Below are 23,907 nucleotides of genomic sequence, written 5' to 3'. Positions count from 1 at the left end.
TTTAGACGATCAAAAATTTTCATAAATAACCTCCTGGTCCAATTGTGAGGAAAATTCCGAGGAAAATTCGATTTGAATTTCGTTCGTATTCAAATCGAATTTTCGGGTCGTTCCCATTCAATAGAATTTTAGACGATCACATTTTTTCATAAATAACCTCCCGGTCCAATTATGAGGAAAATTCGATTTGAATTTCATTGGTATTCAAATTGAATTTTCAGGTCGTTCCTATTCAATAGAATTTTAGACAGGCAAAATTTTTCATAAATAAGCTCCCGGTCCAATTGTGAGGAAAATTCGATTTGAATTTCGTTCTTATCCAAATCGAATTTTCGGGTCGTTCCCATTCAATGGAATTTCAGACGATCAAATTTTTTCATAAATAACCTCCCGGGCGAATTGTGAGTATTCGAATTTATTAGAGTAAAAAAAAAAAAAAAATTCATACATCTGAAATTCGACCTTTGATAAATCTGCCCCATAGTATATTTCTGTAGAGAAAGGGTAAATCTATTCTGCCGCTGAATATTTCATGTTTTGCAGCTTTGCGTTGCTATAAGTCAAACAGGGAGGAAGACTAGCAAACGTATTCCTTTGTAAAGCCATTTGAATTCACATTGAGATCAGAGGATTTGCATAAGTATTGGCGCCAGTCAATGAGGAGGATAAAGAAACCGCCGTGATTCATTCACATCTCGTCTCAAGTGGACGTATCTCTGTGAATCCCGATACTTTGTAACGTTTTATTTTCCTCTTCACTATTTACATTGAGTCTGTTTGACTAAACCGCCCATTGCCCATTGAAATGGTTCGAATTCATTTCCCTGATTTAGGGGCAGATTTAGCTAAGGGTAGAATTGAAAATTAAAATTTTCAATTTTTTTATGGTCAAAACTGTCAAATTTGACTAGGGAGTTATTCAAATTCGAGTTATTTAAGACATTTCAATTCAGTTTTCGCAATGTATCATACTTTGGCCCTTTTAACAATCTGAATTCGGATATTCGCCACCTAAAACCTCCCGAATTACTGTTAAAGTCAATGGGAGACGTCCGGCTATCAATTGAGTCTTTTTTTTCAGAGAAAAAACTCGAATCAAGGTTATTAAAGGAGAAGGAAACCCCCAGGGCGCTAAACCCCTCCCCCCCTCCCCTGTGCTGCCCCCCCTCCCTCCTCCCCCCTGGCCTACCTGTCCCCCTGGGCAAATGCCCCTAACTTTTTACTCACCCCTCTGCGCAGGTCCTGTCCACGGAGTACGCAGTCGCCATCTTCTCCCACGCGCGTCTTCTTCCTGCTCTGATCGTCGTTTTCTGGCGCATGCGCAGTAGGAACAGGTACCGGTACGGCTCTACTGCGCATGCGCCGAATGTCGGAAATCGGAAAACTTCGTGACATTCGGCGCATGCGCAGTAGAGCTGTACCGGTACCTGTTCCTACTGCGCATGCGCCAGAAAAACGCCGATCAGAGCAGGAAGAAGACGCGCGTGGGAGAAGATGGCGACTGCGTACTCCGTGGACAGGACCTGCGCAGAGGGGTGAGTAAAAAGTTAGGGGCATTTGCCCAGGGGGACAGGTAGGCCAGGGGGGAGGAGGGAGGGGGGCAGCACAGGGGAGGGGGGGAGGGGTTTAGCGCCCTGGGGGTTTCCTTCTCCTTTAAGTTCGAATTAAATTCGATTCAAATTTGATTAGAGTTTCAATTCATCAGAGTTTTAAAAATTCGATTTTATTATTGATGCATTTCGATTGGTTGAGTTTATGGGAGTTTTTAAAAACTCCCATAAATTGGACCTTTGATAAATGTGCCCACTATTGTCCATTTAATGCTGGGGGGGTGTATGAAGGACGGGTACATACCAACGATATCCAAGGGGAATGATTATTTTTGTGGAAGTCTGGAATCTTTTCTCTGTATAGAACTACAACTCCCACTAGCCAGGATAGTGTTCTGCTACTGGAGGATGCTGAGTGGCCCAGGTCATAATATAATAATGTTATTTCGAGCAGTTTAAATTTTTTTTTAAAAAAACTCCCATAAATTCGACCAATCTCAATTTATTTAAAAAATTTTAATTTTTAAAACTGGGATTAAATCCAACAGAAAACTCTTCTCCATAAGAAACTTGAATGTCAGGAAGGCTGCAAAGAACTCAAAATTGATCCCTGGACATCTCCCATTGACTTAAACAGCAATTTGGCAGGTTTTAGGTGGCGAATAGGGGAATTTGAGTTCTTAAAGGGCCAGAGTATGATAAATCTTGAAAATGTAATTAATTTTTTTTTAAAAAGTCAAATCGAATGTGAATAACTCTCTAGTCGAATTTGACAGTTTTGACCATAAAAAATTTAGAAAATTCAAATTTCAAATTAGAATTTTCAATTCGATCCTTGATAAATCCGTCTCCCACAAACTCCATTTTATCCAAATAATTCACATTTTAAAAAAATTAAGGATGCACCGAATCCACTATTGTGGATTCTGCCGAACCCCCGAATCCTTCGCAAAAGATTCGGCCGAATACCGAACCAAATTCAAATCCTAATTTGCATATGCAAAAAATCATGTGATTTCCCTCCCAGCGAGCTTACCATTTTAATATTAAGTCTACTTTTTGTTACGTGTCTTTCTAGTCAACTCCTCTCCTATTCATATTCCATAGGTCTCTCATTTAAACCCCTGCTTGGTTCCTAAGGTTAACAAGACCCTAGCAACCAGATAGCCGCTACAATTGCAAACTGGAGAGCCGCTGAACAAAATGCTAAATGACTGAAGAACCCCCCCCCCAAAAAAAAAAAAATTATAGCGGACCTGTCGCCTACACATAAAAAGCTGTATAACAAAAGTCATTTGCAAATTAAACATGGAACCCAAATTGTTTTTTTTCCATTAAAGCATCCATATCCGTTATAAAGTCATTTAAATATCTGAGCTGTCAATCAAATATTACATGCCCCGCCTCTATGCCTGAGGCAATTACTTTCACTTTCCATTTAGCACTTCCTACATGTTGTTATTCCTCTTTCCTTGTCTTAATAACAGAGTCCACAACATGGCTGCTGCCTGTGTGCTGTGATTGTGTAATTCCAAGACTGAAGGAAACAAAATTTAAATAATAAATGCAGTGTAATTAAACTTAATTTTGCCCAACTAACATGATGAAAAATAATTAGGATTTTTAGGTCCCCTTTAAAACCAATTGCAAATCGTCTCAGAATATCCCTCTACATCAAATAAAATTGTATTTAAAGGTGAACTACCCCTTTAATAAACGCTTGTATAGGCAGTGGGTATATTTATGTAAAGTGATCAGTTCCTTCCCCTCCCCCAGCAATTTCGGAGCTTTTATCCAGTGGAGTCTTTGTAAATGAACAGAGTGATGTGTCTCCCCTGAGTGTGTGGGTTTGAAGCAGAAGACGTAGCATTAATGGAGGTATTTAGGGTGTTTATTGGAGGAGACTAAGGAGAAGCACTTGAGTGTAGTCACGTGAGTGACGTGAGTCGGCTCATTCAGTAACATCATGTTATAGAGAATATATGAGTGAATAGATCCAACAACTCCACACTTAGTGGGGATCTTACATAGACTTGAGTCCTTCCTACACCGGGTCAGGTACTCATGGAATACTCACTAAGTGCTCGGGTTGTGGCTAAAAAACCCCTGACCGTGTGGTTAGTCCGGGGGTAACTCTCCTGGGTACTGGATAATGTGCAGGGCTGGTCCCTCCCTGGTGTTTTTACCTTTCCGGATGAATGGGCAGCGGAGTGACGTCACTTCTGGTTACCAGGTCGGGTGGTAAATGTGACTTATAGGGTCCGGGTCAGGTAGTGACTCTGGGTAGGGGGATGTGTTGGGTGCAGGTCAGGTTAGGGGTCATCGGGTCTGGGTCAGACACAAGTCCTTCCTATTGGACCCGTGCAGGACTCTAATGTGTGGGTTCAGTTTTCCTCAACCCACACCCACCCCCTCCCAGTTGAAACCAGGCCCTGCCCACTCTGTGGCCTTTATAGACCCGCCCACTCCATTTCCTCTATTTATAGACCCCGCTTACTCTTTCCTCTTATTTATAGACCCCACTTGCCCCGTGTCCTCTATTTATAGACCCCGTCCGCCCCATGCCCTCTATATATAGACCCCGCCCACTCTGTGCCCTCTATTTATAGACCCTGCTTACTCCATTTCCTCTATTTATAGACCCCACTCCCTCTATTTATAGACCCCGTCCGCCCCATGCCCTCTATATATAGACCCCGCCCACTCTGTGCCCTCTATATATAGACCCGCCCACTCTGTGCCCTCTATTTATAGACCCTGCTTACTCCGTTTCCTCTATTTATAGACCCCGCCCATGCCCTCTATAGACTTCGCCTTCTGCCCTCTATTTTTTAACCGCACCCGCCCTGTAGTGAGGTCATGAAAGGGGCTGGCCAGACACGAGTCTATGAATTGACAGGCCAGAAGCCATCAGCCTGACCCGAAGGTTTTTCAGTAGCCAGCCCAAAACCCACAGGTCCCGCTGGCACATCACTAGTAATGTTGACCCCCATATTGGGATATTCAACCCATTGCATCATTCATGGATATTAAAACTACTTTTGATCTCTATAAACAAGTTTCATCAACTCAGCAGTGTGTTTATTTGCTTATTTGTTTTGGCCAAAAAACTTGGTACATTAATTTCATTCACCCCCCCCCCCCAACAATAGATTTGGGGGGGACACAGGCAACCACACAATTTGGTTATAAGTGGTCCAAAGCATATGATAATATCTGTGTGCACGTGTCTTGAAGGGGTGTTTTAGTAGAAAGGTTACTTCTAAGCAACTTTTCAGTTGGTCTTCATTATTATTATTTTTTTTAATATAGTTTAATTAATTGGTGCCTTCTTCTGACACCATCGAAAAAAACAAATGCTCTATAGTTTATCTTTACTATTCTTCTCTCAGCATCTGTTTCTCTTCATTCTGTCTTCATGCAGCAGTTGGGTGTCAGATATTCACTGACAGTTAGATCCAATATATCTTATAGGGGGGCTCCTTTTGCCTAGAAGATGTATTAGAGCTCACTCTATTAAACTCACCAGACATCATGTCTCTCTACATACAGGATTTGTGCAAAAGGCAGTTATTTTGTTTGTACTGGAATCAGTTATTTGAGTGAGCTCTAATACATCTGTTAGGAAAGGAGCCCCCCTATAAGATATATTGGATCTAACTGTCAGTGAATATCTGACACCCAACTGCTGCATGAAGAGAGAATGAAGAGAAACAGATGCTGAGAGAGGAATAGTGACGATAAACTTATTTCAGAAACGATGCAGAATTTTTAATTGATTGTATTTAGAAAGTTTATTTCAGTACAGGTATAGGACCGTTATACAAAATGCTCAAGACCTGGGGTATTCCAGATAATGGATCTTTCTATAATTTGGATCTTCATACCTTAAATCTACTAGAAAATCATTTAAACATTTAATAAAGCCAATAGGCTGGTTTTGCTTCCAATAAGGATTAATTATATCTTAGTTGGGATCAAGTACAAGCGACTTGTTTTATTATTACACAGAAAAAGGAAATCAGTTTTAAAAAGTTGGGATTATTTGATTATAATGGGGTCTACTGGAGACTGCCTTTTCGTAATTTGGAGCTTTCTGGATAATGGGTTTCCAGATAACGGATCCTATACCTGTATAAGCATATATTAAATTTTCATTTTCACGATAGTTCCCCATTAAGAAAAGAAGAAATAGCTAAATAAACTGAAACACCTTGAAGTCAATGAGGCTGGCCACACAGCTTGCTGCACATTTGCAGAAGACACATCCTTGTTGAAGTGGGTTTAATATATTTAAACAAGATCAAGTGACTGTGAATCTGGTTCCAAGGTAGAAACCTTTCTCTTTCTCTACACGCTTGTTTGCCCCATTTCTGGCCTTTCTTTCTCACTGGATGCCGAGTGCATGTTCTCCTTTGTCTTCCCTGATATCCTATTGTGTGCGGGCGGCAGTTTTGCTGTGGTGCAACTGCCTGATCACACTTAATGCCTCCGTTGTCTTGGATACAGACATCAGCGCTTGCATTGGAATCAAATCCGTGTTTTGGGATTCAAACGTGAGCACCAATCCCAGCAGCTGCTCCTGGAGACGGACAAAGGAATTGTCAGTTCTGCGTGCGACAAAGGGACATCGTTTATCTGTTTCCTCTTCACTAACTGCCAGCGCATCTGTCTCTCGACTTAAAACTGCCATTCGCTGTCCATGTATTTCCTTGGGTTATTGGAAGGATATTTGTTCATCAAATCTGATGCAAAATAATCCAATTTTAGACTTATGGCATCTGGGAATTGTTTCCCCCAAAGCTGCAATGAGAAATGCCCAAAACTTCCCTGGGAAACTATGGCAGGACAGGTATGGGATCTATTATCCAGAATGCGCGGGACCTGGGGTTTTCCGGATAAACTGATCTTTCTGTAATTTTGATCTTCATATCTTAAGGGGGTTCTTTATCAAAGTCCGATTTTACATCAATTTTTTCTGCAGCAAACTCCAATCAAATCCGCTCAGGTTTTTTACGCTTATTTATTATTACATTTTCCCAAAAATTTGGTTTGCTGGAAAAATCTGATTTTCACGATTTTTTTTGGATTTTTCACCCGAAAACTCCTAATTCTTATGTTTTTTGCACAAAGACTTTGTGGGAATGACACGAAACCCAGCGCACATCAAAAAAAATCATTGGTACTTCTCCCATTGACTTAAATGCGACCTCGACAGGTCTGATGTGCCGGATTTTCAGATTCGGACTTTTACATCTTCAGGGTTTAATGAATTCCGAAAAATTTGTGATTTTTTTTTTTTCCACTAAAAATTCGGATTTTATACTAAAAAAACATTCAGAGTTTAGTAAATAACCCCCTAAATCTACTAGGAAATCATATAAACATGAAATAAACCCAAAGGCTGGTTTTGCCTCCAATAAGGATTAATTATATCTTAGTTGGGATCAAATACAAGCGACTGTTTTATTATTACACAGAAAAAGGAAATGATTTTTTAAAAATTTGGATTATTTGATTATAATGGAATCTATGGGAGACAGCCTTTCTGTAATTCAGAGCTTTTTTGATAACGGGTTTCCGGATAACGGATCCCATGCCTGTACCAAATATAAATGATTGCATTTATATAGGGTATTCTGCCCTGTCAAAGCTTGCAATCTAATTTCTCTTCAATAGCCACATAAGTGCATATGTACAAAGTGTGTGTTTCGGGAAACAAGGGGGGGGGGGCCCTGGGTTTATTCCAAAAGGGCATTTTGCCCGGAAATCATTTCAGAAATCGATGGGTTACCCACAGCACTTACTCTGCTTTGATTTTCTAAAAACGAATGGCAAGGCTTTGTTAATTTAAGGTGGACTTCCCCTTTAAGGGGGAACTATCGTGAAAATGAAAATGTAATATGATTCCTTATAAGGAACTTTCTAAATACAATCAATTAAATATTCTGCATTGTTTCTGAAATAATCAAGTTTATCTTCTCTATTCCTTTCTCAGCATCTGTTTCTCTTCATTCTGTCTTCATGCAGCAGTTGGGTGTCAGATATTCACTGACAGTTAGATCCAATATATCTTATAGGGGGCTCCTTTTGCCTAGAAGATGTATTAGAACTCACTCAAATAACTGATTCCAGTACAGGTATGGGATCCCTTATCCAGAAAACCATTATTCAGAAAGTTCTGACTTATGGAAAGGCAATCCGTTAGAATCAAATAATCCAAATTTTGAAACATCATTTCCTTTTTCTGTGTAATAATAAAACAGTCGCTTGTACTTGATCCCAACTAAGATATAATTAATCCTTATTGGAGGCAAAACCAGCCTATTGGGTTTATTTCATGTTTATATGATTTTCTAGTAGATTTAAGGTATGAAGATCCAAATTATGGAAAGATCTTTTATCCGGAAAACCCCAGGTCCTGAGCATTCTGGATAACAGGTTCCATACCTGTATCTTGTACTTGATCCCAACTAAGATATAATTAATCCTTATTGGAAGCAAAACCAGCCTATTGGGTTTATTTCATGTTTATATGATTTTCTAGTAGACTTAAGGTATGAAGATCCAAATTACAGAAAGATCCATTATCCAGAAAAACCCTAGGTCCCGAGCATTCTGGATAACAGGTCCCATATCTATACTAACACAATCTAACAAAATAACTGCCTTTAGCACAAATCCTGCATGTAGAGAGACATGATGTCTGATGAGTTTAATAGAGTGAGCTCTAATACATCTTCTAGGCAAAAGGAGCCCCCCTATAAGATATATTGGATGTAACTGTCAGTGAATATCTGACACCCAACTGCTGAATGAAGAGAAACAGATGCTGAGAGAGGAATAGTGAAGATAAACTTGATTATTTCAGAAACAATGCAGAATTTTTAATTGATTGTATTTAGAAAGTTTCTTATTTCAGTACAAGGAAGCTTATATTAAATGTTCATTTTTATGACAGTTCCCCTTTAAGGAGAACGAGTAGCTGAGTGTGTTGCTGGCGACAGTGTCAGACTTACTGGAAACTTTTACTAAGCGGGAAGTGAGTGAATGAACGTGAATGTGTGTCCTGAGGATTTCCTGCTTCTCTTCCTAACGAGGACGGCTCATCTAATGTGATCAAGCTTGACCTTTACCCCTATAACATAAGGGGAGTCACACACAGGGGCTGGGGCGATGCTATTGGCTTTCACTGGTTCCTCTCCTTCATACAGGACACACCCCTACTGACTATATTGACTTCACTAATTAACCCTTTCCTCCATCCTCCCTCTGAAACATTGTTACAAACAGGAAGTGCAGTGGTGCAAGAGTTACAGCTCTAGTTTCCTTCCATTGTATCTTGTTTGTCTTCCTTTCCTGAGCCACAACCTTCAGCAGAATTAGATTGTCACTAAATTTACTACTACATCTTGCAACGAGTGTGTTACATTTCTGCCATGTAGTAACTGTATCACTCAACTCTCATAACATACAGCTTTGTTCAGTAATCGACTCATGAAAATAATAATCATAATAATGAAGCAAAAGTCTGGCTTCCAGGTCTTTTAAGGCGTTGTTCCCCTTTAAATTAACTGTTCGTATGATGTAGAGAGGGATATTCTGAGACAATTTGCAATTGGTTTTCATTTTTTATTATTTGTGGCTTTTGACTTATTTAGCTTTTTATTCAGCAGCTCTCCAGTTTGTAATTTCAGCAGTCTGGTTGCTAGGGTCCAAATTCCCCTAGCAACCATGCACTGATGTGAATAAGAGACTGGAATAGGAGAGGCCTGAATAGAAAGATGAGGAATAAAAAGTAACAATAACATTATGAGGCACATTTATCAAACGTCGAATTTCAAATTCATCTGAATTTTTAAAAACTCCCTTAAATTCCAAATTCGAATAATTGAAACAATTGAATTTTTCAAACTCGGGGGGCAATTACATGGAACTGAAAACTCAAATCGAATTTGATTTTTTTTTTCTCCGAAAAAAAAACTTGGCTACAAACAACTCAAAATTGATCCCAGGACGTCTCCGATTGACTAAAACAACAATTTGGCAGGTTCTAGGTGGTGAATAGTTTAGGGGCGAATTTCTCTGGTTTCAATTCGCCCAAAAAATCCTCTAATTTCCCGGGAAATTGGCAAAACGGCGAAAAAATGAGTAAAACTAAAATGTATGCCTGTGTCAATAGTGAACGCACGTCCGAAAAGTCACTCGCATCAGTTTTAATGCCAGCGTTAAAGTCAATGGGCGTCCGAATAGTGGTGACGTGCGACGATTTTGACGCAAGCAACTTTTTGGACGTGCGTCCAGCGAATTTTCATGGGAGTTTAACAATTTTTTTTGGCAGCAGCGAAACGTGGAAATACACTGCAAATTAGTGGCAGGCGAAGTTATTCGCCCATCACTAGTGGTGAATAGTACAATTTCAGTTCTTAAAGGGTCAGTGTATGACATCTCGAAAATCAAATTAGAATTTTTTTAAAAATGAATTTGAACAATTTCCTAGTTGAATGAGAGTTTTGGCCATAAAAAAAACTTGCAAATTCCTAATTCGACCCTTAATAAATCTGCACCTAAATGTATTATAGCCTTACACAGCATTTGTGTATTAGATGGGGTCAGTGACCCCCATTTGAAAGCTGGAAAAAATGAGGCTGTACTCACACAGGCGCGTGTAGGTGCCGAACGCAGGAAAAATGCAGCATGTTGCGTCTCAACCTGCGTTCAGCGCCTACATGCGCCTGTGTGAGTACAGCCCCATTGGAAAAAACGTAATGCGTCTATTCCTGCGCTCCCCTGCGGCTGAACGCAGAAAAACAGAACGCAGGGAAGCACAGCTACAACCGCTCATCAGTAAGAGCCCTAAGGGGCAGATTTATCAAGGTCAAATTTTAAAAACTTCGAAATTCGAGTTTTTTTTTCGGAATCGGTCCGCTTTCAATCAAATTTGATTGAAGTAATAGCGCATTTGAATCATACAATTCACAGTTTTTCCCCAAAAAAAACTTTGATTTTTGAAAGTCCACCAATTGACTCCAGATAGATTCTAGGAGGTCCTCCATAGGCTAAAACAGCAAATTGGCAGGTTTTAGATGGCGAATGGTCGAAGTTGAATTTTTAAAAAGACAGTACATTTTTTTTCAAATTCGAATTTGGACTATTCCCTAGTCGAAGTTCACAAAAATTAGCTCAAAATTCAGATTTTTTTAATTCGAATTTTCACTTCAACCTTTGATAAATCTGCCCCTTAATGTTATTACTGTCCTGCTGAGCACGAGTCCATGGAATGAAGGATTATCCATTGGGAATATTGATTGCAGCACAGCACTTGTCACTTTATAATAAATCCCCAGTGGGACTGATCATGTCTGTGCATCAATTAAGGGCGGAGGCTCATAATCAATCCTAGAAGCTTATACTTCGGGGGGGGGGGGGGACAGTGACTTTTCCACCTCTATTTCATCATCATGAAAAACATTCCTGCATACTAGAAGCAAGGTCACAGTTAAAGGGACAATTTAAAGGAGAACTAAACCCTAAAAATGAATGTGGCTAAAAATGTCCTATTTTATATAGTGAACTTATTGCACGAGGCTAAAGTTTGAGCTTGTCAATAGCAGCAATGATCCAGGACTTCAAACTTGTCACAGGGGGTCACCATCTTGGAAAGTGTCTGTGACACTCACATGCTCAGTGGGCTCTGATTGGCTGTTGAGAAGCTAAGCTTAGGGCTCGTCACTAATTATCCAGCAGAAAATGAGCTTCCCTGGCTGTAATATAAGCTGATGCTACAGGTTTGCTGATTATTCAATTCTGATGCTAATTGCACTGGTTTCTGTGCTGCCATGTAGTAATTATGTGTATTAATTACTAATCAGCCTTATATTGTGACATTTCTATTCTATGTGTACTGTATATTGTGAGTGGCTCCCTAAGCTCAGTAAGTGACAGCAGCACAGAGCATGTGAATCAGTGAATCAGCAGAAAAGAAGATGGGGAGCTACTGGGGCATCTTTGGAGACACAGATCTTTACTGCTAAAGGGCTGTGGTTGCAGAAGCACAAAACATCATGTACAACATTTCTACCTACTTCTTTAGTTACGCTTTAGTTCTCCTTTAAAGAGGTGGTTCACCTTTTAGCTTACGATCTAGAATGGCCAATTTTAATTATATTTTCAATTGGTCTTTATTTTTTATTTGTTATAGTTTTAATTATTTCTCTTTTTCTTCTGACTCCAGCTTTCAAATGGGGGGTCACTGACCCCATCTAAAAAACAAATGCTCTGTAAGGCTACAAATGTATTGTTATTGCTACTTTGTATTACTGATCCATATCCAGTATGGAATTTCAGGAGCTGTCTGGTTGCTAGCGTCTACTTTACCCTAGCAACCAACCAGTGGTTTGAATGAGAGACCAGGATACGAATAATAAAATTATTCATCAAAAGTAACAATTAAATTATAGCCTCATGCAGAAAGTCTTATTTTTTTGTGTCTACCAGGGCAGTGACCTTCATTTGGAAGCTGAAAAACTTGAAATTAACTTTTACTATGTTGTAGAACGCAAATTTTTAATTGGTCTTCCCTTTTTTAAGGGTAAGTCCACTCTGTGTGTACTGGGGAGATTTGGTCGCCTGGCAACCAATCAACTCGTCTTTGCGGCGACCAATCTCCCCAAACGCCTTCTCTGACTTTGCTCCGCCTTAAAATGAAAAACGCTGGCGCTAATCACACGTGGCAGTTCGTTTTCCGAAGTTGCCTCATGAGGAAACTTCGGGCGACTTCGGAAAACGAATCACCACGCGTGATTAGCGCCGGCGTTTTTTCATTTTAGCTGGCACAGAGTGAGGGAAGGCGTTTGGGGAGATTGGTCGCCACAAAAACGAGGCGATTAGTCGCCATTCGACCAAATCTCCCCAAAACGCACATTGTGGCCTCACCCTAAAGCTGAACTACCCTTTAAGTAAATGCTTTGCTTGAAGTATCATAATCTGTCGCTCTCTACATTACCCTGTTTGCTTTGATTCATGGGCCGTCCATTAAACTGTTATTGTGAATTCTAAAGGGAAACTCCACCCAAAAACATTTTCTTTTTTACACAATGAAAGAAGATGCCCCATACTCTGCGTCTTTCCAATATGTATTAATTAAACCAGGTCAAAGGTTTTTACAGCTATCGGTTCATTTAATTCCATTTAAAAGCAACGTTTGTTTGTTTGTTTGCTCTTGAAACAATGTAGCAGGTGCCAACGAGCAGTGCATAGAATACAAATAGTTCAGATCTTTCTTTCAGCAGCAATTCCATTTCTCAATCATTTCAAAACCCCTGGCAAATACAATAATGTCGGGGACCAATCATTTCCCCCCAATTTATTTGAGCCGATATGTCATTATGAAGGTGGAAAACTCTCTCCTAAATGCCATTTTGAGACTTCTCTAACTTCTTAAAGGGGTTCTTGACCTTAACGTTAACTGTTAGTATGATGTAGAGAGGGATATTCTGACTCATGAAAATAATAATAATGAAGCAAAAGTCTGGCTTCCAGGTCTGTTAAGGCGTTGTTCCCCTTTAAATTAACTGTTAGTATGATGTAGAGGGATATCCGGAGACAATTTGCAATTGGTCTTCACTTTTTATTATTTGTGGTTCTTGAGTTATTTAGCTTTTTATTCAGCAGCTCTCCAGTTTGCAATTCCAGCCATTTGGTTGCTATGGTCCAAATTCCCCTAGCAACCATGCACTGATTTGAATAAGAGACTGGAATATGAATAGGAGAGGCCTGAATAGAAAGATTAGAAATAAAAAGTAGCAATAACAATACTTTGTTACTTTGTTATTACAATAATTTGTTGCCTTACAGAGGAATTTGCTTTTTAGAAGGGGTCAGCGACACCTGTTTGAAAGCTGCAAAGAGTCTGAAGAAAAAGGCAAATACTTATAAAGCAATTCAAAATAAAAATGACAACCAATTGAAAAGTTGCTTAGAATTGGCCATTCTATAATATAAGTTATATATAATCAATAAAAGTTACCTTAAAGGAGAAACACCCCTTCTAATACCATTACCATTAATACCATTTATTAGGGGAGTCTATATACTGTAGCTAATTGATAATGTGCAAACGAGTTATAGGGACTTGCACCAGCAATTAACTACTGTATATATAAGATATATGTCCCAGGAGTCAAAATCCATTAAAAATCCAAAGTTTATTAAACATCACATTAAAAATGGTACATACTGACCCCATATACTGGGCCATATGGGGTCAGTATGTATCAAAATTAGGGATGCAACGAATCCACTATTTGGGATTCGGCCGAATCATCGGGGAAAGATATGGCCAAACTGAATCCTAATTTGCATATGTAAATTAGGGACAGGAAAGGAAAAAGTGGAAAAAAATTCTTCTTTTGTGACGAAAAGTCACGTGATTTCCCTACCCGCTCCTGATTATGCAAATTATGATTCGGCTCAGCCAGGCACAAGGATTCGGACGAATCCAAATCCTGCTAAAAAATGTCCGAATCCTGGGTCCCTAATCATTATTAATGTGATATTTAATAAACTTTGGATTCTTAGCTGATTTGGAGTCCTGGGACATATATAGTTAATATATAGTTAATTCTCTAACTTCCGGCCTGTTATTTCTCTCGCGTCTTTCATGTTTATGAATCTTAACCGAAAAAACGGTCTTTTGTTACAGAGTAATATAATTCCATGGGTCCGGTAACCGGAATGACTCCCGACAAGAACATAGAGAGCCCAGCGGCGGAGAAAGTCCCGGGATTAAGTCAGACGGAGAACATGGGCAGTTTGCCGGAGGAGGTGGGCCAGGCCTCCATGGTGGATAGTGAAGCTACGGACGAAGAGTTGACCAACCTAAACTGGCTGCACGAGAGCACAAACCTACTCAATAACTTCAGTCTGGGGAGCCAGGGGGTGTCGGCGGGGAGCCCACTGTACGACATCGAAGGAGATCTTTCCCCGTCTGGCTGTCAGACTCCAGAGAAACTGTCAGCCTCTTCCAAGCCTCCCTACTCCTTCAGCCTCCTCATTTACATGGCCATCGAGCACTCCCCTAACAAATGCCTGCCAGTTAAAGACATATACGGCTGGATTCTCGATCGATTCCCCTATTTTGCCACCGCACCCACCGGATGGAAGAATTCCGTCAGACACAACCTCTCGCTCAATAAATATTTTCAGAAGGTGGAGAGGAGTCACGGAAAGGTAGGTGCCCGAACCCACTGGCAGCTATTGAACCCAACTGCCATGTCTCTTATAGTCGGTAAGAAATGAGTGTCTTTATATTGGAATAGATAGGGAGGAGCTCTCTGACTCGTACGGATCAATGATAATGTGCATCTCTTCTCTTCTGTCTGCTATTGCTGTTTTGGAGTCATTTCATCAGGAAGAGGCATTTGCTCTCTGGAAAATTTGCTCTTGGTTTTTTTTTCCCATTATTGCTTCTGTTGCTACAGTCGAGCTGCTGTAGAGTTTCATGGAGACAGAGCCACCCCATCCTGAACAAGCTGCGGCACCTAAACAGTTACTATAGACCTGCAAGTCTAGCCATGGTCTCAGATGGCAGTCGGGTTTGGGTTGTCATGGCAGCACTTCCTTCTGCTGGCGCTTTCAGTAATGTGAGAGCAGCTTGTGTTCTGGAGCCCCCGCTGTAGGACTGTGTCCCCGTGCCCAAGATGGAAACTCAAATCAAAGAGCTGACAATCAAAGCTGAACTTCTATATAGTGATACTGTTCTATGCAACATAAAGGGAGATACAATAAGGGCTCTGTATACAGTCACAGCTTCCTGCTTTCTTTGTAGGTCTGACTCGTGTATGGATTCGAGTGCAAAAAAAGCCCCTTAAATATCAGGTCTGCCCCTATTACCTCTCAGGCTTTTCTTAAATACCAGCACCATTTATCTCTATATAGAACACCCCTAAATACCAGCACCCAGTATTTCTATATAGAACACCCCTAAATACCAGCACCCATTATCTCTATATAGAACACCCCTAAATACCAGCACCCATTATTTCTATATAGAACACCCGTAAATACCAGCACCCAGTATCTCTATATAGAACACCCCCTAAATACCAGCACCCATTATCTCTATATAGAACACCCCGAAATACCAGCACCCATTATCTGTATATAGATCACCCCTAAATAGCCTGTCTGTAGCTATATACTTGCCAGACAACAAATACTCCATTCAGATGAACTAGCCCCTTTTTCTTACTGTGATCACTATAATAACTGCCAATCACCTTCCTAGTTTCTAAACCATAAATCGTTATTCTAATTAAACATATAACTATTACAGATGTTAATGTTCTGCTGAGAGAAGAATACAAGGCATCTATCAGTCCATCTATCTGTCCTGTGTTTGGCCAATAACATTTCTTTCAAATTCTTCCAAAAAGCCCTCCTGTCAGTATTATGAAACTATTAAAAGACAGAGCAGATATTGTAGTTGTAGGGAGCTGAATATGATGAATATGGGAGCAGGGTCAATCCAAATCAGCCAGTCATTCTAAAGCAGTGACACAGGGGAAAGGTCCTTATAATAAAGAAACTACAGGACAAAATGACGAATGAGATGTAGAAGGGAGTGGGCAGATTATGTGTGGGCAGTAGGTACTCAACTTGCTTTTATATAGCAGTCAAAATAATATCTGTGTGATCACAAAATTAGACGTATGTGTATGTGTGTGTATATATATATATATAATATATATATGTATATGTGTGTGTGTATGTATTTATACTGTATATAAAATGTGCTTCATAGCCGTCAATTATATTAAGCTCCTTTTCAGTCAATGGGTTTTAAAATATAAAGTATAATTATAATCATCCTCCGGGGTAGGGGTCCCCAAACTTTTTAATCCGTGAGCCACATTAAAGTATAAAAAGGGAGCAACACAAGCATGAAAAAAGTTCCTGGGGTGCCAAATAAGGGCTGTGATTGGCTATTTGTCGCCCCTATGTGGACTGACAGCTACAGGAGACTGTTTGGTAGAACACCTGGTTTTTATACAACCAAAACTTGTCTCCAAACCTGGAATTCAAAAATAAGCTCCTGCTTTTGAGGCCACTGGGAGCAACAAGTTGTTCATGAGCCACTGGTTGGGGATCACTGGTTTAGGGAAATGCCATATGAGGAGCTTTGAGGGACTTGAAAGGGTTAATCTCCTACATCTCGTCATTCAAGGCAATTCCTGCATGAAGAGCGCAGAATATGGTTTTGTTTATATAGTGCTGACTGATATAGTTCATCAATTCCTGCCCAAGCAGAGATAAAGCTCTGTACTCACATATACACACTCTACGGTCATTTTAATCAGGAGCTGATTAACCTGAAGAAATGCGTTGGGGAAACAACTCCGATACAGAGCCAAAGGTTAAAGGAACAGTTTAGTGTAAAAATAATAACTGTGCAAAATAAACCAAGTTTCTAGTATAGTTAGTTAGCCAAAAATGTAATGTATAAGGGTAAGGCCAGACGAGGAGATTCGGGGAGATTTTGTCGCCTGGCGATTTATCGCCACGTCTTTTGCGCGACTGAGGCAACTTTGGGCGACTATTGAAAACGCATCGCCGCGTGTGCATTAGCGCAGGCGATTTTGCGCTGTAGCTGTATGGGGAAAAGACACTGAGGCAGTTCGGGGAGATAGTCGCGCAAAAGACGTGGCGATAAGTCGCCAGGCGACAAAAACCCCCCCCGAATCTCATTGTCTGGCCTTACCCAAAGGCTGGAGTGAGTGGATGTGTAACATAATAGCCAGAACTCTACTTCCTGCTTTTCAGCTCTCTAACTCTGAGTTAGTCAGTCACTATAAGGGTTAGTTCACACAGGGCGTTTTGGGGATATTTGGTCGCCTGGCGACTAATCCACTCGTTTTTGCGGCGACCAATCTCCCCAAACGCCTTCCCTGATCCTGCTCCGGCTAAAATTAAAAAAACGCAGACGCTAAACACAGGCGGCGGTTCATTTTCACGAGGAAACCGCCAGGAACAGGGAAGGCGTTTGGGGACAAGTCCATTAGTCGCCAGGTGACCAAATCTCCCAAAAACGCCCTGTGTGAACTAACCCTTATAGTCACTGACTAACTCAGAGTTAGAGAGCTGAAAAGCAGGAAGTAGTGTTCTGGCTATTATGTTACACATCCACTCACTCCAGCCTTTATACATTACATTTTTGCCTAACTAACTATATTAGATACATTGTTATTTTGCACAGACTGTCTATTTACCCCATTTTTAATTTTATACGAAACAATTCCTGGCCGATAAAAGATGCTGCTTCAGCAAGTTGTTGTTCTCCCAATGGCCCTTTGTTGTATCTGAGGGCCAAACATTGGGATCACATGGATAACACCCATCTGGCTGTGCCCATATCTGGCAAAGATCTGCTCATTTGTTGCTGAATCATTTGCAGTAGTGTTGGATGTATAAATACAGATTAACTACACTGCACTTTATTACAGGTAAATGGAAAAGGATCCCTGTGGTGTGTTGATCCAGAGTATAAACCAAGTCTCATTCAAGCATTAAAGAAACAGCCATTTTCTTCAGCACTTGCTTTATACACCCCTCCCACTTCTCCTACAAGGTAAGTCCAATCAATGCGCTATTTATTTTATTACTATTCTTTTACTATTCTTTTATAGAAACCACTCCCGACCCTGATCCACAAATTAGCCCTGGGTTTATAAAGCAGCCCCAGTGTCCTTATTTGGTCACGAGCAACTCTACACATTTAAACAGTTCCCCATAAGGATTTAGCCAAGTGAAGGGTTAATTAATAAATAATTGTGCATATGCAGGTATAGGATTAGTTATCCAGAAACCCATTATCCAGAAAGCTCAGAATTACCATCTCCCATAGACTCCATTTTGTCCAAATAATCCACATTTTTAAAAATGATTTCTTTTTTCTGTGTAATAATAAAACAGTCGGAGTTTCATGACCATATAAAAGTACAAGGCCGAAAGCAAATTGTTTTTATACAGGTCATGGAACTCCGAGGGAACTTTTAATATCCTTATATTTTGCAACTGGGGGTACTTTATTTACTATAATACACAAGTTTTAGTGAGTCATGTGACAGAAATGACATCAGAACTCACCGTTTATAACTGATGATGTCACTAGTCACTGTTTATAAGGATATAATTTACAAGCTATTCAAGGCTATTGTGTATACTCTATCACTCTATCTATCTGTCTAGCTGTCTAGCTGTCTATCTCTATATATATCTCCATTCCTTTATACAAGATGCTCAAAGACTAAAACTGATTTTGTGTTTCATTTCAGTGTATCGTCCCGCCCGTATGTTTTAACTTCTGCATCGAGACGGAAGCAGATACATTATGTTAAAGGTATATTTCCAAATAATTCACTTTGTTGACACTGAAGGTCATATAGGTTACTGACTTCTACAGGAGGCTGAACACTCACTGAGGAAATCTGAACCTCCAGCCCATTATCAAATCCCTCTCATCGTTTATTATTTGTTTGTTTAAAGGAGAACTAAAGCCTAACTAAAGAAGTAGGTAGAAATGTTGTACATGATGTTTTGTGCTTCTGTACCAGCCCAAGGCAACCACAGCCCTTTAGCAGTAAAGATCTGTGTCTCCAAAGATGCTGTGTAGCCATGGGGGCAGCCATTCAAGCACAGGATACACAGTAGATAACAGATAAGTACTACTATAGTTTATATAAACAAGCTGCTGTGTAGCCATGGGGGCAGCCATTCAAGCACAGGATACACAGTAGATAACATAAGTACTACTATAGTTTATATAAACAAGCTGCTGTGTAGCCATGGGGGGCAGCCATTCAAGCACAGGATACACAGTAGATAACAGATAAGTACTACTATAGTTTATATAAACAAGCTGCTGTGTAGCCATGGGGGCAGCCATTCAAGCACAGGATACACAGTAGATAACAGATAAGTACTACTATAGTTTATATAAACAAGCTGCTGTGTAGCCATGGGGGCAGCCATTCAGGCACAGGATACACAGTAGATAACAGATAAGTACTACTATAGTTTATATAAACAAGCTGCTGTTTAGCCATGGGGGCAGCCATTCAAGCACAGGATACACAGTAGATAACAGATAAGTACTACTATAGATTATATAAACAAGCTGCTGTGTAGCCATGGGGCAGCCATTCAAGCACAGGATACACAGTAGATAACAGATAAGCTCTGTGCAGTACAATGATGTTTTATCTGTTTATTAACTTTTTTTTCACTAGTGCGTAACAGTATATTATATGTTAATTACTTTAAAAACGTTCATATTTTGGTGTTACTGTTCCTTTAATATACTAATGTAATTTCCATGTTGAAAGAAGTTAAGTACACAACATACACAGCAATGTATCACTGCCAAAGCTCAAAAATATAAACCACATTCTTTGGTAATTCTAAACCAAAATCAAAGTTAAACTACATAAACCAAAAACAATTGGAAAACCTAAAAGAACGTGTATATATATATATATATATATATATATATATATATAATATATATATATATATATATATATATATATATATATATATATATATATATATATATATATATATATATATATATATATATATATATACCCCTCTTGTAAAATATAAGGATATTATAAGTTACCGAGGAGTTTCATGATCATATAAAAGTACGAGGCCGAAGGCCAAGTGTTTTTATACAGGTCATGGAACTCCGAGGTAACTTCTAATATCCTCATATTTTACAACTGGGGGTACTTTATTTATTATAATACACAAGTTTCGGTGAGTCATGTGACAGAAATGACATCAGAACTCACCGTTTATAACTGATGACATCAGAACTCGCCGTTTATAACTGATAACATCAGAACTCACCGTTTATAACTGATGACATCAGAACTCACCGTTTATAACTGATGACATCAGAACTCACCGTTTATAAGGATATAATTTACAAGATATTCATGGCTTTTGTGTATTATATATATATAAATATAAATGGAAGCTGACATATAGCTGTAGAATAGCTGTTAAATACCATCCAAACTCAAGTATTGTTCTTACAAACACAATTGCTTCTGCCATATCCTCCTTCATGATTGATTATTTTCACTGCTTCTATTTACAGTTATTAGGAGTTGGTACATTCTTATTATAATGAATATTATTCTAATGTATATATAGAGGGACAGAAACAAAAAGTGAATTGATAGACATTACATAGCAGGCAGCTATTAAACTGCACAGGCATTTTTTTATTAGTAGACTGGTAAAATAGTTTATTTCCAATAATGAGCTTAGTAAATCAAAAACCCCTGACTGCAGAGTACATTGAAAATGAATTACCCCAATTTGTATTTATACACATACTGAATGTTTTTCAGCCTATGTATTAATTCATTTATATTGTAATCCAACCAAAACCTGCGAGTGTTTGTTTATAGATATATACATGAAAATCTAACATGATAATAATGTTACATCTTTCTAGTGCTGAATTAAAGGGGAAGTAAAGTCTAAAATAGAATAAGGCTAGAAATGCTGTATTTTCTATACTAAACATAAACATGATCTTACTGCACCACAAGCCTAATCAAACAAATGATTTATGCTTTCAAAGTTGGCCACAGGGGGTCACCATCTTGTAACTTTGTTATACATCTTTGCAAGACCAAGACTGTGCACATGCTCAGTGAGGTCTGGGCTGCTTAGGGGTCGTCATAAATGATCAAAACAGCACAAGTCAAATAATATCTGCCAGAAGCTGATACAGCAAGACTGATTAATAATCAGAATATACAGACTGCACTGGCTCCTGTGTTGTCATGTAATCTAATGTGGATTTTATAGTTTTTGTATTGTTTAATATAAACTTTCTCCAACTCTGCAGAACCTGTGGCTGCAGCAAAATAATCCTCCAAATAGAATCCCAGTTTATCTGTTTAAATCTGGCTCCATGATCTTTGTCCCTGCAGCTGGAGTTGGAAACAGTAAAGGGGATGTAAAGGCAAAACTAAAATCCAATACAAATCTCTACACAGTCGCTGACTGCTCTAAAGGGAAACAAACAAAGCTGCTTGAGTTCTGCATGGCTGGGAAGTAAGGCGGGGGCTCCCCCTGCTGTACATAAGTATGATTGTTTCCCTGCAGAGCAGTTAGGGACCGTCTGACAATTCCTATCCACAGCAGTAAATGAAGGGAGAATTTCACTGCATACAGTCAGGTTTCTTATAAAAACGGTACACATTTTTTAATGAAAGTATATTGGAGATAGGTTTCTTTTTCATTAAAGAAAGTAAAAATGGGATTTTATTTTTTTTGCCTTTACATGCCCTTTAACCCATTGAAATTCGTGAAATAAATTCAAACATGAGTTTCTGTATTTTCATACAGTATCATCTATATTTCTGCATAATGGAAACGGCTTTTAGGGGAATTATCATAAAAAAAAATGTATTATAAGCTTCATCTCATGGGAATAAGAAACTTTCTAAATAAGATGAAATGTATATCGTTTCTACAGCAATGGGGTTACTGTTTTATCTTAATGTGATGCTAAATACTAAACAAACGCTTCATTTCTTTCAGACTCTGACATTGATGCTGCTACAGCCATGATGTTACTGAACAGCTCTATCAAGGAAGAAGCTTTAGATCGTAAGTGACCTTGTTCTGTTTCTACTTACAATGCTGAATCCCAAAAATCATGTTTTTTATGGTTACACAAAAAAGAAAGTCAAAAACTTTTTAAGTGTGCGGTTCTCTTTCCTGCTTTTCTCACTAATTGACATTTGCAAATTAAGGTTCCGATTCGTATTCAGACGAATCTTTCACAAAGAATTTGGGATTTGGCCGAATTATAGGATTCCATGCATATCTAAAAATAATAAACAGTCGCTTGTACTTGATCCCAACTAAGATATAATTAATCCTTATTGGAGGCAAAACCAGCCTATTGGCTTTATTAAATGTTTAAATGATTTTCTAGTAGCCTTAAGGTATGAAGATCCAAATTACGTTATCTGGAAAACCCCTGAGCCCGAACATTCTGGATAACAGATCCCATACCTGTATATAATTTCCCACTTTGAAAAAAGCAATTAAAGGGGTTTAAGTAAACTTTTAGGGGCACATTTACAAAGCTCGAGTGAAGGATTCGAATTAAAAAAACTTCGAATTTCGAAGTGTTTTTTTGGCTACTTCGACCATCGAATGGGCTACTTCGACCTTCGACTACGAATCGAACGATTCGAACTAAAAATCGTTCGACTATTCGACCATTCGATAATCGAAGTACTGTCTCTTTAAGAAAAACTTCGACCCCCTACTTCGGCAGCTAAAAGCTACCGAAGTCAATGTTAGCCTATGGGGAAGGTCCCCATAGGCTTGCCAGCGTTTTTTTGATCGAAGGATATTCCTTCGATCGTTGTATTAAAATCCTTCGAATCGTTCGATTCGAAGGATTTAATCGTTCGATCGAACGAATAATCCTTCGTTCGATCGTAGGATTAGTGCTAAATCGTTCGACTTCGATATTCGAAGTCGAACGATTTTAGTTCCTAGTCGAATATCGAGGGTTAATTAACCCTCGATATTCGACCCTTAGTAAATCTGCCCCTTAGTGTGAAATAGAACGGCTAATTCTAAGCAACTTTTCCTTTGGTTTTCATTATTTACTTTTGATAGTTTTATAATTAATCGCCTTTTTCCTTCTGACTCTTTCCAGCTTTCAAATGGGCGTCGCTGACCCCACCTAAAAAACAAATGCTCTGTAAGGCTACACATGTATTGTTATTGCTACTTTTTATTTCTCATCTTTCTTGTAAGGTCCTCTTCTATTCATATTTCAGTCTCTTGTTCAAATCCGTGCATGGTTGCTAGGGGAATTTGGACCCTAGCAACCAGATGGCTGACATTGCGAATTGGAGAACTGCTGAATAAAAAGCTAAATAACTTTAAATAATAAAAAACTGAAATCATTTGCAAATTGTCACAGAATATCACTCTCTACATCATACGAACAGTTAGGGGCCGATTCATTAAGGGTCGAATATCGAGGGTTCATTAACCCTCGATATTCGACTAGGAACTAAAATACTTCGACTTTGAATATCGAAGTCGAAGGATTTAGCGCAGATAGTTCGATCGAACGATCGAAGGAATATCCTTCGATCAAAAAAAGTTAGCCAAGCCTATGGGGACCTTTCCCATAGGCTAACATTGACTTCGGTAGCTTTTAGATGGCGAACTAGGGGGTCGAAGTATTTTTTAAAGAGACAGTACTTCGACTATCGAATAGTCGAACGATTTTTAGTTCGAA

General features: G+C 39.2%; 1 protein-coding gene across 1 annotated transcript in view; it reads left to right on the top strand.

The window, feature by feature from the left end:
- The window catches only part of foxn2.L (forkhead box N2 L homeolog), a 31,380-nt gene that overhangs the window by 5,159 nt on the left and 2,314 nt on the right, over nt 1–23,907 (top strand). Inside the window, exons 2-5 of the mRNA XM_018262531.2 lie at nt 14,254–14,780; nt 18,053–18,177; nt 18,884–18,948; nt 22,176–22,244. Coding sequence (XP_018118020.1) covers nt 14,268–14,780; nt 18,053–18,177; nt 18,884–18,948; nt 22,176–22,244 — 772 coding nt within the window. The 5' untranslated portion in view covers nt 14,254–14,267. The remainder of the gene's footprint in view (nt 1–14,253; nt 14,781–18,052; nt 18,178–18,883; nt 18,949–22,175; nt 22,245–23,907) is intronic.

Source organism: Xenopus laevis, chromosome 5L, assembly GCF_017654675.1.
Source record: "Xenopus laevis strain J_2021 chromosome 5L, Xenopus_laevis_v10.1, whole genome shotgun sequence".
Taxonomy (NCBI): Eukaryota; Metazoa; Chordata; class Amphibia; order Anura; family Pipidae; genus Xenopus; species Xenopus laevis.
Note: the sequence above shows the minus strand (reverse complement) of the source record. Positions and strands in the feature narration are given on the sequence as shown.